The following is a 22694-nucleotide window of genomic DNA, read 5'->3' on the forward strand; positions in this document are numbered from 1 at the left end:
GCAGGTGATTTTTAGTTTTATTTTTTAAATAAGTCTTTTCAGAAGGCCTTTGTAAAGAAAAGTTTTCTCTTAAGGAAAATAGATATTTACAAAGATTTTTAATAACTTGGATAATTCTCATGAAATAACCTCAGAGAGCAACATTCTAACTGCGGAGAGGCCAATGATCAACAGATGAATACACAAGTGGGGGAAGACTACACAGAGAACAATCAAAACAAGCCACACCAGGCCACCACTAGCTTGACACGGCCATTCTCAACCCCGGGCACTGGTGCTGCAGACCCAAGTGCTGCCTGGGGCAGAAGCCCTGCGCATGCCCACTCCCTCCACCATCCTGCCGAGTCTCCTGAGGGTGGCGCTTGTTCCTTCTCATGGGTCTTAAGCTTTTTACTACTTATTAATGTTCCTTTAACAAGTCCTGGTTTCATTCTTCATGTTTCAAGAACTTATACAAGTGGTATACTGTAAAAATAATTTTATTTAAAAACCCACTACAATACAAAAATGCATGTATACTATGAACTTCATTGTGCATAGCAAGTCAACTTTGATTTTTACTTTGCTATATATATTTCAAACACACTGTATGGTTTTTCTACTGTAGATGGATTCATAAGCAGGAGAAATACTACTCAAAACAGATATGATTATATGGAATAATGCCCCCAAGATACAAGATAAGTTATATTAAAAGTAAAGATGTGCTGGGCATGATAGCGCACACTTGTAATCCCCAGGCTTGGGAGGCTGAGCCAGGAGAATCACACAGGTTCGAAGCCAGTCTCAGCAACTTAGTGAGACCCTGTTTCCAAATAAAGTATAAAAAAATAGGTCTGGGAGTATAGCTCAGAGGCAGAAAAGCCCCTGGGTTCCACCTCCACTCCCATAAATAGATAAATAAATAAATGTAAAGTAAAGATGTGGAGCCGGGCATGGTGGCACACACTTGTAATCCCAGTACTTGGGAGGCTAAGATAGAAGGATCTGGGTTTGTAGTCAGCCTCAGCTACTTAGTGAGGCCCTCTGCAACTTAGTGAGACCCTGTTTCAAAATAATGAATAAAAATTGGGCTGGGGTGTAGCTTGGAGGGAGAATCCCCTGGGTTCAATACCCAGCACCACAGTTATCGCAAAATAAAGTTCTTTAGTTTTAGGGATTCTCTCATCTAATAAAAGATAAATTCCCATTAATCCACTTACACTCATCATCAAAAGGCATATAGAGCGCTCGGCTGGGCGCTCAGCCCCGGTCAGCGGAGGAGGGAACTCGGTGTTGTGACAAGCACACAGGAGTGCGCAGGGGGCCTCAGCAGCACTGCCTGTCACCAGAGCCCGCCGGTCACTGACCACCACTGCCAGCCGGGAGGGAAGGACTGCCCCTGCACAACATGCCCCTGGTTACTACCAAAGGGCAGGAACTGCATCGCCACCGGCTTCATTCACCCTAAAACTGCACTCACAATACAACGCGCAGTGTGATTTCTACTAGACTTAAAACTGACAAGTCAAGAAAATGCGCTACACAACGAGCCTCCACGTCCAGTGGGAGGGGCAGGCCACTCATGCTGCCCTGCCTCCCGCTTTGCTCCTGCGCTCTCCAGGGAGTAGAAGCCCTGTTACCACCAAATGAAGGCAACGCCTGGCCACATGAGATCTAAGTTCCACCTAGAAAACTAGTCTTCTGGGGGGAAAAGTGTGCAGACAGCTGCATTTTGGAAAAAATACCATTTACACAAGCCTTAAATATTCCAGAGGCCCCACTGAGATGTATGACTACAATGCACCAATAAAAATTTATTAAAAAAATTCCAGAGGCCATTAGTTATATCTCTCCACCATCTTGCATCCTATTAAGATGTATGACTACAGTGCACCAATAAAAAATAAAACAAAATAAAATAATGACACAGAATACATGCCATTTTCTGGTTGATGCAACACACGAACAGGGAAAGCAAGTATAAAATATCACAAGGCGAAGAAGGAGCAACACCAACGACATTCACTAACTTTCCTACACAAAGGAAGCAGGATTTCACAGTAAGCTGCCATCAAGACCTCGCTCATGTTTCCGTTACCTCTTCTTGTCCACAGTGGGCAGAGAAATGCTGCTGCTTTTCCACTTTACTTTGACGTTCTCCTGAAAGACGGTTCTGTTCAAGGCAGTGAAGTAGCGTTCCAGGATCACCAGCCTCTGTTTGAGTCTGAGGGCCGAGAGTGTAGTGGTGGCTGACTGGGTGGCCAGGGCTTGCTGCTCTCTCACCAGCACAGAAAGGCACTCCTTCAGTTCGTTCACATCTAGAAAATACAGCAAAAAAAAAAAAACACCTCCCGGTCAACATCCTGGAGGTGGCTTCTTGTTAATGATGGTAGGTGATACCTAAGTGTATAAAACATGCCAGAAACAGTTTAATGACTGTGTGTGTATTAGCTCGGGTCAACCTGAAACCTAGCATCAGGAGGTGGTGCTGTACATCCACTTAGTGGATGAGAAAACTGAGATAAAGTCAGAATGCATGCTGAAGCCAGGTGCAGTGGCACACACCTGAAAAACAGGACTTGGAAAGCTGAAAAAGGAGAATCAGAGGCTTGAAGCCAGCCTGCGCAACTCACCAAGACCGTTTCAAAAGAAAAACTAAAAAGGATGGGGGTATAGCTCAGAGGTAGAATGCCACTGGGTTCAATCTCTAGTACCAGAAGAGAAAAGAAAGAAGAAGAAAAGAAAATTCCCATATAAAAGAGTGTTTTTTAAGTAACTAGAAGACAAATCAGATAAATGAAAACAAACCAGAGGATTCTGGTCTGCCTGAGAATATAGACAATCTTGCTGAACTCCGAGTTAAGTCACCTAAGCCAGCCCTGCTGAGATGAGTGTGGCCTTGCTGTGCTCGTGCTCTGTCTCTAAAGTTTGCTGGCCATGAAGTCCACAGCCCTTGGCCTCCAGGCCTCAGATCCTGGCAGCCAGCTGCAGCTCCCCTACCAGCCTCCGTGGATTTCTGTCTGCCAACCACCTGAAGAGGCTTTCCACACAGCAGTATAGAATTGCTGCATATGTATATGGGGGAGAGGGGGAGTCCTAGGAATTAAACCCATGGGTATTCTACCTCTAGGCTACGTCCTTTTTTATTTTTATTTTTTAAAAGTCTCACTAAGTTGGGAGTGGTGGCACACGCTTGTAATCCCCGCGCTTGGGAGGCTGAGACAGGAGGATCGCGCAGGTTCAAAGCCAGCCTCGCTAGCTTAAGAGACCCTGTTTCCAAATAAAATGTATAAAATAGGTCTGGGAGTGTAGCCCAGAGGTAGAAGACCCCTGCGTTAAATCCCCAGTATCACCAAAAAAATAATAAAATAAAACAGTCTCACTAATGCCGGGCGTGGTGGCGCACGCTTGTAATCCCCGCGCTTGGGAGGCGAAGACAGGAGGATCGCGTAGGTTCGAAGCCAGCCTCGCTGGCTTAAGACACCCTGTTTCCAAATAAAAATATAAAAATTAGGTGTCTGGGAGTGTAGCCCGGAAGAAGGATTTCCAGGAACCCTAGTACCACCAAAAAAAAAAAAAGGTCTCACTAGGTTACTGAGGGTCTCGCTACACTGCTGAGGTGAGGTTATCCTCAAACCTATGATCCTCCTATCTCAGCCTCCCAAGTACTGGGATTACAAGGCAAGTGCCACCACACCTGGCTCTAGGAGAGAGTTTAGAACACTTCGGCTTGATGGCGCACACTTGTAATCCCAGTACTTGGGAGGCTGACACAGGAGGATTTTAGGTTCATGGCCAGGCTCAGCTGCTTTTAGTGACACCGTTTCAAAATAAAGAATAAAAAACATGGCAAGGGGTATAGCTCAGAGGTAGAATGCCCCTGCGTTCAATCCCCAGTACTGAAAAGAAAAAAAGTTTCTAAGAGGCCCTCCCCAGAGAGGCCCACCCGAGGCTTCCCTCTCCACCACAGGCATTACAGGCCAGCAGCAGCAACGGGCGCCAGGCCTAGAGCTCCAACAGCAAAACCTCCAGTGTCAGAAGCCGAGGGTTATGCACAAGAAGATGAACAACATTCTGACCTCCACACTGGATTCGAGATGAAAAAGCAGGAAGATTCACAAGTCAGGCAGCAGGCCTACCCTCGGAGCATCCTCGGAGCCGCCAAGCTGCTCTGCAGACTCGCAGACTGGGCCAGCAGCACAGGTGCCCTAGTCCTTGCTACACACATCTTCACAGAAACATCCCTTCAATTACAGGTCAAGTGAAGGCCTTCCAGAAATCAGGCCCAGAAAATTCTTTGCCCTTCCTGAAAAGTTACTATGTTTTCCACTTTTAAATTACATTCAAGATTTTTTTATAGCTCTTCATGTCCCCGCTTAGTTACAAAATGATAATTACAACAAAAATCATCATCTCAAAAGTGCATGCACCTGATACGTTTTTCTTTCTTCTTTTTTTTTTTTTTTTTTTTTGTGGTACTGGGAATTGAACCCAGAGGCATTCTACTTTCGAGCTACACCCCCAGCCCAATTTTATTTATTTGGAAACAGGGTCTTGCTAGGTTGATGTGAGTCTCACTGCTTGCTGAGGCTGTCCTCAAACCTGAGATCCTCCTATCTCAGCCTCCCAAGTACTGGGATTATAGGCATGCACCACCACACCTGGCCTGATAATAAAATTATAAAAGATTTGAAACAAAGCCTATTGAACTAAAAGAAAAAAGAAAAAATCCACAACTAACACCAGGGACAAAATAAAGGCACTAAGCAGGCAGGCTGCTATTCATCTGTCCATTCACAATGGAGAGATGCCACAGAAAGAAAGGAGACAGGTAGACGACCTCCTTGGAGTACAGAGACACAGCATATACTAAACCTATTAAATACTTTTAGCAAAATGTCACTAGGATTTCTCTTGGTAAAGATACCTAACTCCCAGACTTACAGGACATGACTCCCTAGAACAGGTTACATATCATTTACAACTCTGGCTATAAAAGGGAAACATACCCTAACCATCCTACTTATGTGAGGTGCCTCACCTCTCACACTGGACCAGAGAGCAGGCTTCCGGGGAAAGGACAGACCTGAGTGCTGCACAGACCGCCCCACCGCACCCTGCTCCGTCTATGGCGCCTGCCTGTCCCCTCCACACTAACAAGGAGCTGGGCTGGTGCCGCCTGTAACTCCCCAACTTGGAGGCTAAGGAGGACTCCAGGTGTCCAGCCGCCTCAACAACTCAGTGAGGCATTTCGCAATTTAATGAGACCCTGTTGCAAAATAAAATAGGGCTGGAGTATAGGTCAGAGATAGAACTCCCCTGGGTTCAATCCCAGGAGCTCAAAAAAAAAAAAAAGTAACCCCAGGTGTGGTTTCAGCAAGATCCTCAACAACTTAGCAAAAACGTGTTTTAAAACAAAAAGTGCTGGAAGTATATCCCAGAGATGAAAAGGCCTTGGGTTCAATTCCCAGAACAAAAAAAACCTAACAGGAAACTAGGGCCTGCGGGTGGCCCTGCTAACTCGGACCTGTCCACTGTGGTGACCCAGCCTGCGTTAGTTCAGCTTCTCTCCTAGGGAGACAGGGAGCAAGTATGCAGAGAATAACTTCAAGCCAAGAACATTGGAACAACACTATCAAATAACTTGACCCCATTACGATCCACAGAGCAGTAAAGTACACACTGTTTTCAAGAACACAGAAAACATTAACCAGGACAGATTATATCCTAGGCTGAACTACTAGTCCCAACATATTTACAAAACCTAAAGTCACTCAGAATATGTATTCTGACCAGAATAAAATTAGATTCAAAATCATGAGTAGGAAGATTTGAAAAACCCCAAATATTTGAAAATTAAATAATATCCTTTCAAATAATAAATGGGTCAAAGAACAAATTATAAGACAAGTTAGAAAATATTTTTAGCCAGGTGTGGTGGAGCACACTTGTAATCTCAGCATTCGGGAGGCTGAGACTAGAAGATCACAGTTGGAAGACAGCATCAGCTACTTAGTGAGGCCCTTTGCAACTCAGTGAGACCCTGTTTTAAAATAAAAAATAAAAACTAAGGCTGGGGGTATAACTTGGAGGTAGAGTGCCCCTGGGTTCCAGCCCCAGCGCCACATACACACACAAAACAAGAACATTTACAAATGGCCCAATAAGCACATAAAAGATGCTCAACATCAGTAACCAGTAGAAAAATGCAAATAAAAACAATGAGATACTTCATACTCATGAGGGTGGCTACTACTGGAAAACAAAGCATAGGATGTGTAGAAACGGAAACCCTTGCACATTGCTGGAAGAATAAAAACTGGTGCAGACTCTGTGGAAAGCGTTTAGCCATTCTTTTAAAAGTTACACACAAAGCTGAGCATGGTGGAGGACACTTGTAAATCCCAGCATTCGGGAGGCTGAGACAGGAGAATACAGGTTCACGGACAGCCTCAGCTACTTAGTGAGACTCTGTTTCAAATTAAACTAAAAATTAGGGCTAGGGGTATAGCTTGAAGGTAGAATGCCCCTGGGTTCCATCCCCAGTACTGAGAATAATTAATTAATTAATTATTTCAGTACCACAATTAAAAAAAAAAGTTAAACACAGAATTACTACATTATCCAGAAATTCCACTTCTAGGTATATACACAAAGCATTGAATATGGAAACTCAAAATGTATGATAAAATGTCATATAGATATACTATAGAATATTATTTAGCCGGTTTTTTGTTTGTTTGTAGTATTGAGGAATGAACCCAGAGGCATTTCTACCTCTGAGCTACATCCCAGCCTTATTTTTTATTCTTTAATTTGAAAGAGTCTCACTAAGTTGCAGAGGGCCTCACTAAACAGCTGAGGCTGATATCGAACCTGTGATCCTCCTATCTCAGTCTCTCAAGTACTAAAATTACAAGCATGCGCCACCATGCCCAACCTATTTAGCTTTTAAGAGAAAGAAAATTCTAGTTGGGCATGGTGGCGCACACCTGTAGTCCTAGCACTTGGGAGGCTGAGACAGGAGAACCACAGGTCCAAAGGTGACCTCAGCAGGCAGTGAGATTCTCATCAGCCTATCAAGATCCTGTTTCAAAAATAAAAATAAAAGAGCTGGGCGAGCCTGGCATGGTGGCACACACTTGCAATCCCAGTGTTTGGGAGGCTGAGAGAGGAGGATCGCGGTTCGCGGACAGCCTCAGCTACTTAGTGAGGCCCTCTGCAACTCAGTGAGACCCGGTTTCAAAATAAATAATAAAAATAGGGCAGGGGTTGTAGCTCGGAGGTAGAATGCCCCTGGGTTCCATCCCCAGACCCAAAAAAAAAAAAAAAAAAAAAAAAGGGCTAGAAGCTGGGCATGGTGACGCACACTTATAATCCCAGCATTCAGGAGGCTAAGACCAGAAGATTGTGGTCTGCTGACAGCCTCAGCTACTTAGTGAGGCCCTCCGCAACTTAGTGACACCCTGTTTCAAAATAAAGAATAAAAAGTAGGGCAGGAGGTGTAGCTCGGAGGTCGAATTCCCCTGGGTTCCATCCCCAGACCCACCAAAAAATAAAAATAAAAAAATAAAAAATAAAAATAGAAAGGGCTAGAGCTAAAAATAGAAAGGGTGCCACACACTTGTAATCCTAGCATTTGGGTGGCTGAGACAGAAGGATCGCAGTTTGCAGACAACCTCAGCTACTTAGTGAGGCTCTTTGCAACTCAGTGAGACCTTGTTTCAAAATAAAGAATAAAAAAAAAAAAAATAGGGCTAGGGGTGTAGCTCAGAGGTAGAATGCCCCTGGGTTCCATCCCCAGTACCACAAAAATATATAAATAAATAAATAAATTTTTTAAAAAAGGGCTAGCTGGGCGTGGTGGCGCAAACTTGTAGTTCCAGCATTTGGGAGGCTGAGACAGGAGGATTGCAATTTGTGGACAGCCTCAGCTACTTAGTGAGGCCCTTTGCAATTCAGTGAGACCCTTTTTCAAAATAAAAAATAGGGCTGGGGGTGTCGCTCAGACGTAGAACATCCCAGAAATCAATCTCCAGTATAGCCAACAAAAAAGGAGGGGGACGGGAGCCCAGGGGCATAGGTGAATGGTAAAGCTCTTGCCTAGCTTGCACAAGGCCCTGGGTTCAATCCCTACTGAGGCAGGGAGGATTTGTCACAATACAAATAATAAAATATTCAACTAACAAAAGTCTACCCACAGTACTCAACAAAGGTGCATCAGATCACCCTCTCACAAGTACAAAACCTCAGAAGACTGATACCTGGTTGCCTGCCCCAGACCCAGCTCTCCAGAATTGATTTGGCCCTAAACGCAGGTGCAGGAGAGTCTTCTTCATCCTTTTTCTCTTTGTCATTCAGATCTTCTTTCTTGGTTCCACTTTGTGAATCAACACCATCATCTGAAGAATTAGAAAATGTTGAATCTGTAACTGGTCTTTAAAATGCAACAATCACTTGTCTCTTAAAAATGTTCTTCCCAGAAAAGGAAATTTACAGCACATACCATGAATTAAATACTTAACGATTAAAAGAAAAATGTTAATTATAACTTTAACATATTTGGCATTATTTTCTTAGTAGTTAATAAACACTTTGATTTTTTATTAAATGGTCAATAAAAATCAATGTCATTTTCTGGGCGTGGTGGCACACGCTTGTAATTCTAGTACTTGGGAGGCTGAGACAGGAGGATCACAGGTTCATGGCCAGCCTCAGCTACTTAGTGAGGCCCTCTGCAACTGTTTCAAAGGGAAGATTAAAAAATAGGGCTGAGGGTGTAGCTCAGAGGTAGAATGCCCCTGGGCTCAATCTCCAGTACCGCAAAAAATGTCATCCACATTCCTACTATTCCATCAATTTTCTACTAGATTTCACACGGAAGAAATTTAAGTTCTTTAATATGTACCCACTTGAATTTCACACTAGTTGCTTTAATCCAGTGATTCCCACCACTTGTGCGTCCATGAGAGAAGAGAGAATACGGAATGGGAGATTATTCGAACAAACTGGGGTTTTTTTTCCTTTTTTTTTTTTTTTTGTAGTACTGGGGATGGAACCCAGGGGCACGTTACACACCCAAGCCCTATATCTTATTCTTTATTTTGAAACAGAGTCTCACTGAGTTGCAAAGGGCCTCACTAAGTAGCTGAGGCTGGCTGCAAACTGCGATCCTCCTGTCTCAGCCTCCTGAATGCTGGGATTATAGGTGTGTGTCACCACGCCTGGCCTCGAGAAAACTATTTTTTTTATATATTTTATTTTATTTGTATGTGGAACATATTGGAAGTGGTATACATTTAGACTGTGCTTGGTACCCTCCCCAACCCTGTTCCCTTTCTCCCCTCCCAACAGTGAGTATCCAGGTTAACCATGCTAAGAAAAAACTTTTTTTTTTTTTTGGGGGGGGGAGGTTCCTGGAAGCCCTTCTACCTCCGGGCTACACTCCCAGATCTATTTTTTAATATTTTTATTTGGAAACAGGTCTCTTAAGCCAGCGAGGCTGGCTTCGAACCTGCGCGATCTTCCTGTCTCCACCTCCCAAGCGCAGGGATTACAAGTGTGCGCCACCAAGCCCGGCAGAAAAAAACTATTTTTAACCCAATGCAATTCCCTACTCCACAACCAAGCAAGAATCATTGCTACACAATGCTACTAACACTGCAAGAGTTCACTTCAGGAGCAGAGACATCAAAGGAAGGTTGGGAAGAACGACTTCAAACCACAAAGTAAACTTTCACCAGAGTCCAAGCACTGTGAAACTCACTACACCACAAGCAAAGACAGAGCAAATTCTAACCTTAAGAGCACTTAATTACAAGCAAGTCCTGTCATAAAGGCTCCTGCTGAAATAACTATATAAATGACATAATTATAATTACGGTGGCGCACGCTTGTAACTCCGTAATTCGGGAGGCTGAGACAGGAAGATCACGGTTGGTAGACAGTCTCAGATATTTCGTGAGGCCCTCCACAACTCAGTGAACCCTGTTTCAAAATAAAGAATAAAAAATAGGGCTGGGGGTATCGCTCAGAGGTAGTATGCCCCTGGGTTCCATCCCCAGTACTGCAAATAAAAAAAAAAAGAAAAGAAATAGATTATCTAGGCTGAGTGCATATTGAGTGCATATAGCCCAGTGACAGAATGCACTGAATCAGCAACATGAGGCCCTGGATTTGATCCCCTGATATACCTATACAGATATACATATTGGTGAAAGAAATCAATACTGCATTCAGATTACAAATAGAGTATCTAAAAATCGTCTTAGTACTTAAGAGGCTGAGACAGGAGGACACAAATTTGCAGCCAGCTTCAACAACTTATTAAGGCTCTGCACAGTAACAGTGAGACAGTTTCAAATAAAAAATAAAATAGGGCTAAAGGTATAGCTCAGCCCCAAAACAAAAGAAGAAAGAGGGAGGGAGAAAAGACAGAAAAGAAAATGATTCCTCTACTCACAATACCTCTAACACCAAATATGGAGATTTTTACTCCAAGCATTTTCCCACATCTCCCCAGTTCTCTGAGACACCAACTGTGTGTACAATGGTTGAATTTGTTATTTTTATTTTTATTTTTTTTTTGTGGTGCTGGGGATGGAACCCATGGGCTTTCTACCTCCAGGCTACCCTGCCAGACCTATTTTATATTTTATTTGGAAACAGGATCTCATTAGGTTGTTGAGAGCCTCACTAAGTAGCTGAGGCTGGCTTTGAATGATCCTCCTGTCTCAGCCTCCCAAGCGCGGGGATTACAAGCATGCACCACCAGGCCTAGATACAACAATTGAATTTTGACACTAACTCCCTGAAATCAGCACAGACCCCACAGGTTAAGGGCTCAGTCCCAGCAGTCGGTCCCTACTTCAGACATCAATCACAAGAAATAGTTCTCCAGGTTACCCACAACTTCTGTCTAGCTTGACTGCAAAAGGGAAGGCCCCACAGCCTCCTCTGCACATTGACAGTTTGCTATACAACAGTCCACCCTTACCATTGGGAATATGCTCCAAGTCCCTCAGTGGATGCTAAAACCAATGATAACACCAGAACCCTACATATACTATGTTTTTTTTCTTATATACACGTACCTATGTATTGATAAAGTTAAATTTTTAACATAAGTACAATAGCCAGGCATGGTGGTGAACACTTGTAATACCAATACTTGGGAGGCTGAAACAGGAGGATCACAGATTCATGGCCAGCCTCAGCAACCTTGTGAGGCTTCTGCAACTTAGTAAGACCCTATTTGAAAATAAAAAGTAAAACCAAACTGGAGTTATACCCCTGAGTAGTATGCCCCTGAGTTCAATCCTCAGTACCACCAAAAAAATAAATAAGTAGTTAGGTTAACAACTAAAAATAAAATAGAACAATTATAACTATATATTTTAGTAAGTTTGTAAAAGTGCGCGCGCTCTGTCTCTCCCTCCCTCTCTCTCTCTCTCTCTCTCTCTCTCTCTCTCTCTCTCTCTCTCTCTCACACACACACACACACACACACACACACACACACACACGAGTACCGTATTATATACTACAGTTCCCCTTCTCGTGGTGATGTGAAGTGACAGCACTACAAGAGGAAGGCGGGGTGGATGCCCTGGGTATAGTAACTTAGAGTCTACGACACAGGGTTACTTGAACAAAGGCCCACACACAGCACTGGGTAATCCGATAACCAGCACAGCTACTAAGTGACTAACCGGTGGGTTGTGCTGGACAAAGGGTTCACATCCAGGGCACAACTGCCAAGATTATATCCCATTATTCAGAACAGTACACAACTTAAAACTTACAAAAGGTCTGTTTCTGGAATTTTCCATTTAATATTTTCAGACCGAGAATGACAATGAACAGGTAACTAAATGCTGGGAAACTGTAAGGCATGGGGGCTATGACTCACACAGAAGAGGAAACACTTCACTTTCTACTGTTGGCTTACTGCAGAAGACATTACAGGATGAAACCATGGCCAGGTGGAGGGCACACAGGACACGCTGAGAAGGGTTCTGTCCCAGTGAAGTTGGGGTGCACACCCTCCCTCCCAGCAGGTGCACGTGTCCCTGCAATAGCCGAGAGCCTTGCCATTTGGAGCTGTTGACAGAGGCTTCATTACAGAAGCATGACTGTTTAAATCGCTGGCTACTGGTGATTAATTCAGTCTTCAGCTATCCTCTCTCCCAAGGTCTGTGCAGGGCTGAAAGTCTCATGCCTTGGCTTTTCTGTGGAGATTAGCCCCTGTTCATTTTTGTTTTAGGATCGTAAAATAAACCACAACCAAGATAAAAGTTCCTTTTTTCCTAATCCATGATGTGGATTTAGACCCACAGCCATCCTGAAACAGGGTAGCCACAATGGAGGTGGGGTGGGTTGAGAAGTCCCTGGGGTGTGGCCCTGAAGATCATATACACCCTCCCCTCCGGGATAGGGCCCTGAAGATTAGATACACTCTCTCCTTCCCTTGCTCGCTCTCTCATGCTTCCAGCTCGCACTCTCTCCTTCCTGCTACCACATCCTGAGATCCACAGACCTGGCCTGACATGGACTAAACCACTGAAATCTCCAGAAATGTGAGGAAATAAACCTTCCTCTACAGTGTGCTTTGGACTACAGCAGAGAGAATGCTGGCAAGACAGAAACTGGCAGCAGACAGCAGGGGTCACTGCTGCATCCAAGTCTGGCCTAACCATGTAGTTTTTAAGTCTTTGGAACTAGTTTGTAAGAGGAAGATGGACGATCCAGAATACTGAGAGAAAAGAGGACAGTTATGATTGTGCTTTTTTAATCTAATAAGATGGAATCAAGAAGCTCCAGAAAATAAAATCCTGATACTCTAAATATTGGCCAGCCCTTTTATAATGGGAGACGGGGAGAACTTTCAGATATCACTAATGCAAAATAATAATAGAAAAAAACCACTAAGAAGCACTTTTCATTTAGAATTCAAATTCATAAATTTCAGGTGAACCCTTGGAGAAATAGACTGATTTGATAGTTCTGGTTAATGACAGTTCCCTGAGGTAATAACAGAGTAGAATATAACACCAGCATATGCAGCCTGTATGCCCTGTGCTTGTTTTCTCAGTGAAAGCAGAGTTCATCTGAATTTCCTGCACTAGTTTAACTCATCAGGCAGAATGACTCCACTTCTGCACAGTAGGTCAGACTGGAAAGCTGGGCGTGGCAGCACATCTGTAATCCCAGTATCTGGGAGGCTGAAACAAGAGGATTGCAGGTTTGAGGCCAGCCTCAGAAACTTACAGAGACCTTGTGCTTTTTTCCAAATAAAAAATAAAACAAAGCTAGGGGTGTAGCTCAGAGGCCAAGTTCCCCTGGTTCAATCCCTAGCAACCCCCACCCAACAAACACACACACAAAAAAAAATCCCTGAAATATCTAAGATCCTAGATTCATCTGACTGGATTATAAAATAATGGCAAGCCTTTTCATATCACTAGAACTTATATTGTTCAGCCCAAAAGCAAGGTTCAGCCCTTCATCAACCTACAGACACTGGCCCAATTTTAAACGAAGTCAGTAGCTGATCCGTGGGCCCTGAACAACCCCTGTGAGAAAACGCAAGGCCCAAAGCCACCATCTCCAGGACAGGTGGGTAATGCGCTCCCACACCAACGCCTCCTCGCTGCCATGCCAGCCAGCACCTCCACACCCCTGTAAAATGAGTTCTTTCACGTAGACTCAGGAGCTCTCCTAAAACGCCCAAATACCTACTTCGCATTTTTTTATCTGAGATAAATATATATATTAGGTCTTTGCCCCAGGGTTTCTGGCAGAGAGTTGCTAAAATCCTCATTTTTGTATCTAAATTGCTCAGAGCTGGGCATGGTGGCACACACTTGTAATCCCAGCATTTGGGAGGATGAGACAGGAGGATCGCGGTTCGTGGACAGCCTCAGCTGTTAGTGAGGCCCTCTGCAACTCAGTGAGACCGTTTCAAAATAAAAAATAAAAAATAGGAGCGGGGGTATAGCTCGGAGGGAGAATGCTCCTGGGTTCCAATCCCAGTACTGAAAAAAAAGTAAAAATCACTCAATCAATCAATCAATCGCTCGGTGTGAGGGCCAACCATCAGAAGGGTAAAGCATCCCACCTCCTATCTCCACAAGAGGAGACTGGAGGCTGAGTTATAAAACCCTCCTTACGAGCACCTTAGTGCACTGTGCAGGAGAGTGTGCACCCAGGGAGGGCACACAAGCTCCACAGCCATGCCACATCTGTATGTCTCCTCCACCTGCCCATTTCTGAGCTCCACCCTTTAGAACACTGGCAAGTGTTCTCCTGCATTCCGTGGTCATTCTAGTGAAATACTGAAACTGAGAGGCGTCCTGAGACTCAAGTACAGGGCCTTTCAACAAATGGTACTGGGAGAGCTGGTTATCTATTTGTAGAAGAATGGAACTAAACCCAGCCTCTCACCCTGCACAAGAGTCAACTCAAGATGGATCAAAGTCTAGAGGGGCTGGGCATGGTGGCGCACATTTGTAATCTCAGCAATTCAGGAGGCTGAGACAGGAGGATAGCAGTTGGCAGACAGCCTCAGCTACTACTTAGTGAGCCACTTTGCAACTTACTGAGACCCTGTTTCAAAATAAAGAATAAAAAACAGCTGGAGGTGTAGCTAGGAGATAGAATGCCCCTGGGTTCCATCCCCAGTACTGCTAAAAAAAAAAAAAAAAGCCTAGAAACTGGACTGGAGGCTTTTCAATTACTACTTAAGATGACATAGTACCAAACCCAACTCAAGGCTACTGGTAGAAACTTCAAGAAGACCCCACAAGCTCAGGAAATTAAAATGAGAATTAATAAGTGAGATGGTATTAAAAGCTTCTGTACAACACAAAGAAACCATCTAGAATCTGAAGACAGAGCCTAGAGAATGGGAGATCTTCGCCATCTACTCTTCTGATAGAAGACTAATATCTAGAAAATACAAAGAGCTCAAAAAACTTAACACTAAAAAATGCAAATAACCCAATTAAAAATGAGCAACTGAACTGAATAGATACTTCTAAAAAAAATAAAATGGCCAATAAATACATGAAAAAGTAAAACTCTTAAAACAGAATAAACTTCATAAAAAAGTGGGGAGTCGGACTCAAAAATAAAGAAGCCACATAAAAGGTAGTCAGGATTGTCTGCCCAGCTGACTCCTGTGGTAAGAGGAAGCAAATGCGCGGCAGGAGCTGGGGAAGGGTTTGTAGCCGTTCTCTAAAGACATCTTCCAGGTAGTAAATGTATGTGTGGAAATTTTCAAGTAATCCCAGCATTTGGGAGGCTGAGACAGGAGGATCACAGTTAGCGGACAGCCTCAGGTACTTAGGCCCTTTTCAACTCAGTGATACCCTGTTTCAAAATAAAGAATAAAAAGTAGAGCTGGGGGGTCACTCAGAGGTAGAATGCCCCTGGGTTCCATCCCTAGTACCACACAAAAAAATTTACAATATAAGTCAGAAAAAATAGAGCTAATTTAACCAGACATGACAACTAAGAAGATATACTAATACTTTTCCCTATATTTTTCTGTGTGTGTGTGTTTAAGAGTGGTACTGGGAATTAAACATGGATGCATTTTTAACACTGAGCTATACCAGCCCTATTTTCTTGCGGCACTAGAGATAGAACCCAGGGTCACTGCACCTCTGAGCCACACCCCCAGCCCTCTCTTTTTTTTTTTGGTGGTACTGGGGGTGGAACCCAGAGGCTTTAAACCTCCGGGCTATACTCCCAGACCTTTTTTATATTTTATTTGGAAACAGAGTGTCACTAAGTTGCTGAGAGCCTCACTCAGTAGCTGAGGCTGGCTTCGAATCTGTGCGATCCTCCTGTCTCAGCCTCCCAAGCGCTGGGATTACAAGTGTGCCACCACGCCCGGCTCTACTTTTTTTTTTTTTTTTTTTTAAACAGAGTCTCACTGAGTTGCAAAAGGTCTCAATAAGTAGCTGAGGCTGTCCTTGAACCATGATCCACAGGTCTCTGCCTCCCAAATGATGGGATTACAAGCATGCGCCACCACGCCCAGGTTACCAGCCCCATTTTACAGTTTGAAACAAAGTCTCACTAAATTGTAGAATGCCTTACTATGTTGCTGAGGCTGGCTTCAAACCTGTGATCCTCCTGTCTCAGCCTCCCAAGTACTGGGATTATAGGGGTGTGCCACTATACCCAGTTTACCCCATGTATTTTCAAGTGCACACTATTTCAATTCATTCCACAAAGAGAAAAAAAATACTTGCTAAAGTAGCACCTTCATCCTTCTCAATGACTTTCAAGTAGGGGGACCAACAAACTTAGAAAAGTCTCAACCAAGACTTTTCAGATTCAACAAGTTTAAGGCAAGTAAAGACATTCATTTCCTTTTTAAGGCCTTGATGACGATACTGATCCACAAATTCAAGAAATATATATATAGTCTTACAGCCAAAGACTTCAAAAAGTCTTATACAGTCGAGCATGGTGGTGCACACTTGTATTCCCAGTACTTGAGAGGCTGAGACAGAAGGACCACAGATTTGTGGCCAGCCTCAGCAACTTATTGAGACTGTTTCAAAAAAAAAAAAAAAAAAAAAGAAAAGGGCCTGGAGTATAACCTGGAGGTAGAATGCCCTAGCTCCATTCCCAATACCACAGAAGATTAAAAATAAAAAACCTTATGCCGGGCGTGGTGGCGCACACTTGTAATCCCCGCACTTGGGAGGCTGAGACAGGAGGATTGCGCAGGTTCGAAGCCGGCCTTAGCTACTTAGTGAGGCTCTCAGCAACTTAGCAAGACCCTGTTTCCAAATAAAATATAAAATAGGTCTGGGAGTGTAGCCCAGAGGTAGAAAGCCTCTGGGTTCCATTCCCAGTACCACCAAAAAATTAAAATTAAAATTAAAAAAAAAAGTCTTATATACATTCCCAAAGGAAAGTTATACAGGAAAAATTTTAGGGATAATTTCCACTCAATCTTACAATAATTAAGGCCGGGCATGGTGGCGCACACTTGTAATCCCCGCGCTTGGGAGGCGGAGACAGGAGGATCGCACAGGTTCGAAGCCAGCCGCGCTGGCTTAAGAGACCCTGTTTCCAAAAATAAAATAGGTCTGGGAGTGTAGCCCAGAGGTAGAAGGGCTTCCAGTAACCCCAGTACCACCAAAAAAAAAAAAAAATCTTACAATAATTAATATTAGCCAGGCGTGGTGGCACACGCTTGTAATCCCGGCAAATGCCAGCCTCAGCTACTTAGGCTCTCAGCAACTTAGTGAGACTCTGTTTCCAAATAAAGTATAAAATAGGTCTGGGAGTATAACCTAGAGGTAGAAAACCCCTGGGTTCCACCCCCAGTACCACCAAAACAAACAAAAAAAAAAACCCAATAATTAATATTAATAGTTAGCCAAGGCATGTTTTGGATTTTTTTTCCTTTTTGCAGTACTGAGGATTGAACTCAGGGGCATTCTACCTCCGAGCAACACCCTCAGTCCTATTTTTTATTATTTATTTTGAAATAGGATCTCACTGAGTTGCCAAGGGCCTAAGTAGCTGAGGCTGGCTGCGAACCTATGATCCTCCCGTCTCAGCCTCCCAAGTACTGGGATTACAAGTGTATGCCACCATGTCCGGTTTGTTTTGGAATTTGAAAGAGCATATATTAAAAGCTGCAAACTAGTTAGTAGAAGAGACCACCACAAAAGCAAGATTTTGAGATGAAAATGCTTTCAAGGTACATGAACTGGCACACACTTGTAATTCTAGCTATTTAGGAAGCGGGGAAGAGGATCACAAGTTTAACTTAGTGAGACTCTGTCTCAAAATAAAACTTGAAAGTTGGATATATTAACATCTTAGACACCAACTGCCAAAGTAAAAAATGCTTCCAAGAGGTATGTTCAAATGTACCTGGTCCTACAGCACATTAGAAAAGTTATATAAAATGCAATTTGTAATGGTCTTTATGAAATAAAAATTACTAGTCAGTCACTTACCTTTCCTAGGAGGGAGCTCGCCATTCTGGGCTAATTCTGTTCCAGTATAAACAATTTCTCCGTCTTTAACCATTTCATTCCACAGACCACAGAGCCCATCTCTGGAGAATGCGAGCTGCAAGAATAAGCAATGGCATCAGCACGCTCACAGCCACACAGCAATCCCTTGTCTGTCTTCCTTTTTTGGGGCACTGAAATTGAACCTAGGAACTTCCTACTGCCAAACTACAAGCCCAGCTTTTTTACATTTTACTTCAAAACAGGATCTCATGAAGTTGCTGGGGCCTCCCTAAACTGTTAGACCTAGCCTGGAACCTGTGATCCCCCTATCTCTGCCTCCCAAGCACTGGGACTACAGGTGTGCACCACCATGCCGCTCACGTGGCCTTTCTTTCTTTCTTCCTTTCCTTTCCTTTTTTTTTTTTTTTTTTTTTTTTTTTGCGGTACTGAGGACTGAACTCGGGCATTCCACCTCCAAGCTACACATCCCCAGCCCTATTTTTTATTCTTTATTTTGAAACAGTCTCACTAAGTTGCGGAGGGTCTAAGTAGGTGAGGCTGGCCAGGAACCTATGATCCTCCTGTCTCAGCCTCCTGGATACTGGGATTACAAGTACACGCTAACCCCTCCCAGCTCATATGGCAACTCTTAAAGAATGGTATGGGGCCGGGTGTGGTGGCGCATGCCTATAATCCTAGTACTTGGGAGACTAAGATGGGGATCACAGGTTCAAAGCCAACTTCAGTAACTCAGTGAAGTTTGCATCAATATAGCAAGACCCTGCTTTAAAATAAAAATTAAGCTGGGTGTGGTGGTGCATGCTTGTAATCATTAGGGAGGCTAAGACAAGGAGGATCACAGTTCCCAGACAGCCTCAGCTACTTAGGAAGGCCCTTTGCAACTCAATGATACTGTTTCAAAATAAAGAATAAAAAATAGGGCTGAGAATGTCACTTGAAAGTAGAATGTCCCTGAGCTCCATCCCCAGTACTACAAAAAAATAAATAAAAATAAAATAGGGTTGGGTATATATGTCAGAGGTAGAATTCCTCTGTGTTAAATCCCCAGATTCAAAAAAAAAAAAAAAGACAGGGCAGCTACCCTGAGGCAGTACTCCCACAGGGAGGGCCTGGTGAAAGCAAGCGGCCAGGCTGAGAGTGCAGAGAGCCCAGGGCTTCATTCCCACAATGACAAAACCCAGTTCTCAGGCCAGGCGTGGTGGCGCACGCTTGTAATCCCCGCGCTTGGGAGGCTGAGACAGGAGGATCGCACAGGTTCGAAGCCAGCCTCAGCTACTGAGTGAGGCTCTCAGCAACTTAGTGAGACCCTGTTTCCAAATAAAATATAAAAAAGGTCTGGGAGTATAGCGTATAGCCCGGAGGTAGAAAGCCTCTGGGTTCCACCCCCAGTACCACAAAAAAAAAAAAAAAAAAAAAAACAGTTCTCCAGCCCAGCCTGGACCCAGAGCACCAGATGAGGGTACAGGCCAGCCAGGGACTTGGCTGCAGTCTCTACTTGTCACAGCTGAAACAGAGGAACAAGTGCCCTGTGGCAGACTCTTGACCATAGAAACCAACAGAAGGTCAGTGCATGCTATTTAACTCCCTAAATTTGTGGTTAGCAATTTATTACACCACAGCAGAAAACCAACTCAACATTCAGTTTAGTTTCCATAGAAGCAAGCACTTTCGCCAGGCGTGGTGGCGCACGCTTGTAATCCCCGTGCTTGGGAGGCGGAGACAGGAGGATCGCGCAGGTTCAAAGCCAGCCGCGCTGGCTTAAGAGACCCTGTTTCAAAAATATAAAAAATAGGTCTGGAAGTGTATCCCGGAGGTAGAAGGGCTTCAAGGAACCCCAGTACCACACACACACACACACAAAAAAAGAAGCAAGCACTTTCTCTCGGCACCCATGCTGCCACTTACATCATTAACAAGATAACCTGGAGCCAGAACACATAAGCAGGTAAAAATGCCAAAGGAAGGGGTAGCAGGAGACTTGGCTAGTGAGTGGAGTGGAAGAGGAGCCCAGCTCAGGGCTGCCGTGGGGTTCAGGCCAGTCCCCAGGTGGTGCACACAGTCTGGAGGCGCCTGGCCAGACCCCCAGCTCCTGTGCCAGGCCCAGGAGTTTAACAGATCCTCCCAGCACTTGAGGGCATTCATGACCTATGCCTTAAAGCAACCATGCGATGGAGGGAGGCAAAGGAAGGAACAGGAAGCAGAGAAAATAACTGAGAGGCTACTACCAAGAATCAAGAGAAAGGATGGGGAAAGGATTTACAATTACTTTCAGTCAAATGGGTCAGGTCAGCTGGGCTTGTGGTGGACGCTTGTAATCCCCGCGCTTGGGAGGCAGAGACAGGAAGATCGCACAGGTTCGAAGCCAGTCGCGCGCGCTGGCTTAGGAGACCCTGTTTCCAAATAAAAATGTAAAAATAGGTCTGGGAGTGTAGCCCAGAGGTAGAAGGGCTTCCAGGAACCACAGTACCACCAAAAAAGAAAAAGAAAAACAAAAAGCCAGGCGTGGTGACGCACGCTTATAATCCCTGCGCTTGGGAGGCTGAGACAGGAGGATCGCACAGGTTCGAAGCCAGCCTCAGCTACTTTTGAGGCTCTCAGCAACTTAGTGAGACCCTGTTTCCAAATAAAATATAAAAAAGGTCTGGGAGTATAGCATATAGCTCGGAGGTAGAAAGCCTCTGGGTTCCACCTCCAGTACCACCAAAAAAAAAAAAAAAAAGAAATCCCCTGGGTTCTATTCCCAGTACCACACACACAAATGGGTCAGGTCAGATGTAAACAAGGAAGAGAGGCAAGAAACAGAATATGCACGAGAACTGGTACCGCTGGGACCACTGAGATCTGCACGGATGCCCTTCTTCTGTTTTGAAACAGGGTCTAACTAGTTTGCTGAGAGTCTTACTACATTACTGAGGCTGTCCTCGAACCTGCGACGCTCCCATCTCAGCCTCCCAAGTACTGGGATTACAGGTGTGCACCTCCACACCTGGCTGGTTTGTTCAGTTTTAAGTGTCCCTTATGCTTAATCCTTTTAAACTGATAATTAGACAAAGTGACAAGTAAATGGTCTCAAGTGTGTACTGATGCACTCTACCATTTTGATGGGCTTCAAGGACATTGTGCTGAGTGAACAAAGCTAATCTCAGAAGACCACATTTCACATGGTAACCTCAAACTCCAAAATTAGCCAAGTGTGATGGTGCACACTTGGAATCCCTGTACTTGGGAGGCTGAGACAGGAGGATCACAGGTTCAAAGCCAATCTCAGCAGCTTGGCAAGGCTCTTAGCAACCTAGTGAGACTCTGTTTCCAAATGAGAAATAAAATGGGGCTGGGGATGTAGCTCAGAGGCAGAATGTAGAATGCCTCCGAGTTCGATCCCTAGTAGCAATAACAAAAATTATAGGATGGAGAACACATCATTGGTTGCGAGGGTTGGGGACTGTGGTGGATGGAGTGGACATGACTAGAGAGATGATTCTGGCCAGGAAAGTCTTCTGAATGTGGTGATGGTTACTTAAGTAGACACACAAGACAGAAGGCACAAACTATGCACACAAGTTGTACCAGTGTCATTTCCTGGCTCTTAGATTGTACAGTAGTTGCAGAAGTTGCAGAAGATGTTAACCACTCAGGGAGGATGGGTAAAGGATACACAGTGACCTTCCTATTTTCTTTGCAACTTCCTATGAGTCTATTATCACTCCAAAATAAAAAGTTTAAAAAAATTGCTTCATGCATATCTTATTTCATGTGTCACTTCAAAGAACCCAAAAATAGAATCTGTAGGAAATTTATCTGAGTGTAGCTTATGCAAGAAAAGAATAGGATAGCTCTCATTCTGAACCCATGCTCAAATACACTGTTAGTCTTACAAGACTGGCAAATAAATCTGCCAAAGATTTCAGAATGAAAAGCATCATGTACTATTTTTATAGTTCTTTGTTTAACTAACTTTTGAACTCACTGAGAAACTATCAGTCTTATCAGATAAAAGAACCATTACTATAGAAATAAAAATAATGATGCGGCTAACATCTCTTAACTCTATTTTACTGCCTTCATAGAGAGTGGTGAAGGAAAACATGGTGACCCATGTGATTCCATACAACAATCCGAGAAACAATGAAAAATTAGAGTTGAATTCATGTAAAAACCAAACAGATGTGTAGCATATAAAGGCCATTCCGTTAGAAGCTGCTAGCTGCAGGACCCTAGACATGACTCATTTTAACCAAGAATTAAAGTAACAGTGTTCTTTATAATACACATGCATTAAAAGTTGTCACACTCCAAAAATTTTACATTCTGAAAGTTACTAAAAATTTCAAACAAAAATAGTTTTGCCGGGCATGGTGGTACACACATATAATCCCAGTACATGGGAGGCTGAGACAAGAGGATCATAGTTTCAAGGACAGCCTCAACAAACTAACAAGACCCTGTTTCAAAACAAGAAATACAAAGGGATGGGGATGCAGCTCAGAGGTAGAATGTCCCTGAGTTTGAACTCCATTACCACAAAAGAAAAAAACAGATGTTTCATATGAAACACTCCTCTGCATGTATGTCTTTCCTATAAAGTATTCATTAACCAGGTATGATCCTATGTCCAATACAAAGTCCACTGGTAAGAAGTAGTATGCTTCACACTCCGGGGGAAGAGCCGCCCCAAACAAGAGAAAGGCAAAACACTCA

General features: G+C 43.8%; 1 protein-coding gene across 1 annotated transcript in view; it reads right to left on the minus strand.

Moving 5' to 3' along the window:
* HERC2 (HECT and RLD domain containing E3 ubiquitin protein ligase 2) overlaps nucleotides 1-22694 on the minus strand; it is a gene marked incomplete at both ends in the record, with an annotated part of 162678 nt that overhangs the window by 135945 nt on the left and 4039 nt on the right. The window contains 3 exons of the mRNA XM_080692883.1: nucleotides 2081-2300; nucleotides 8247-8384; nucleotides 17976-18090. Coding sequence (XP_080549009.1) covers nucleotides 2081-2300; nucleotides 8247-8384; nucleotides 17976-18090 — 473 coding nt within the window. The remainder of the gene's footprint in view (nucleotides 1-2080; nucleotides 2301-8246; nucleotides 8385-17975; nucleotides 18091-22694) is intronic.

The sequence above is a fragment of the Muscardinus avellanarius genome (genome assembly GCF_963383645.1).
Source record: "Muscardinus avellanarius genome assembly, chromosome: 3".
NCBI lineage: Eukaryota > Metazoa > Chordata > Mammalia > Rodentia > Gliridae > Muscardinus > Muscardinus avellanarius.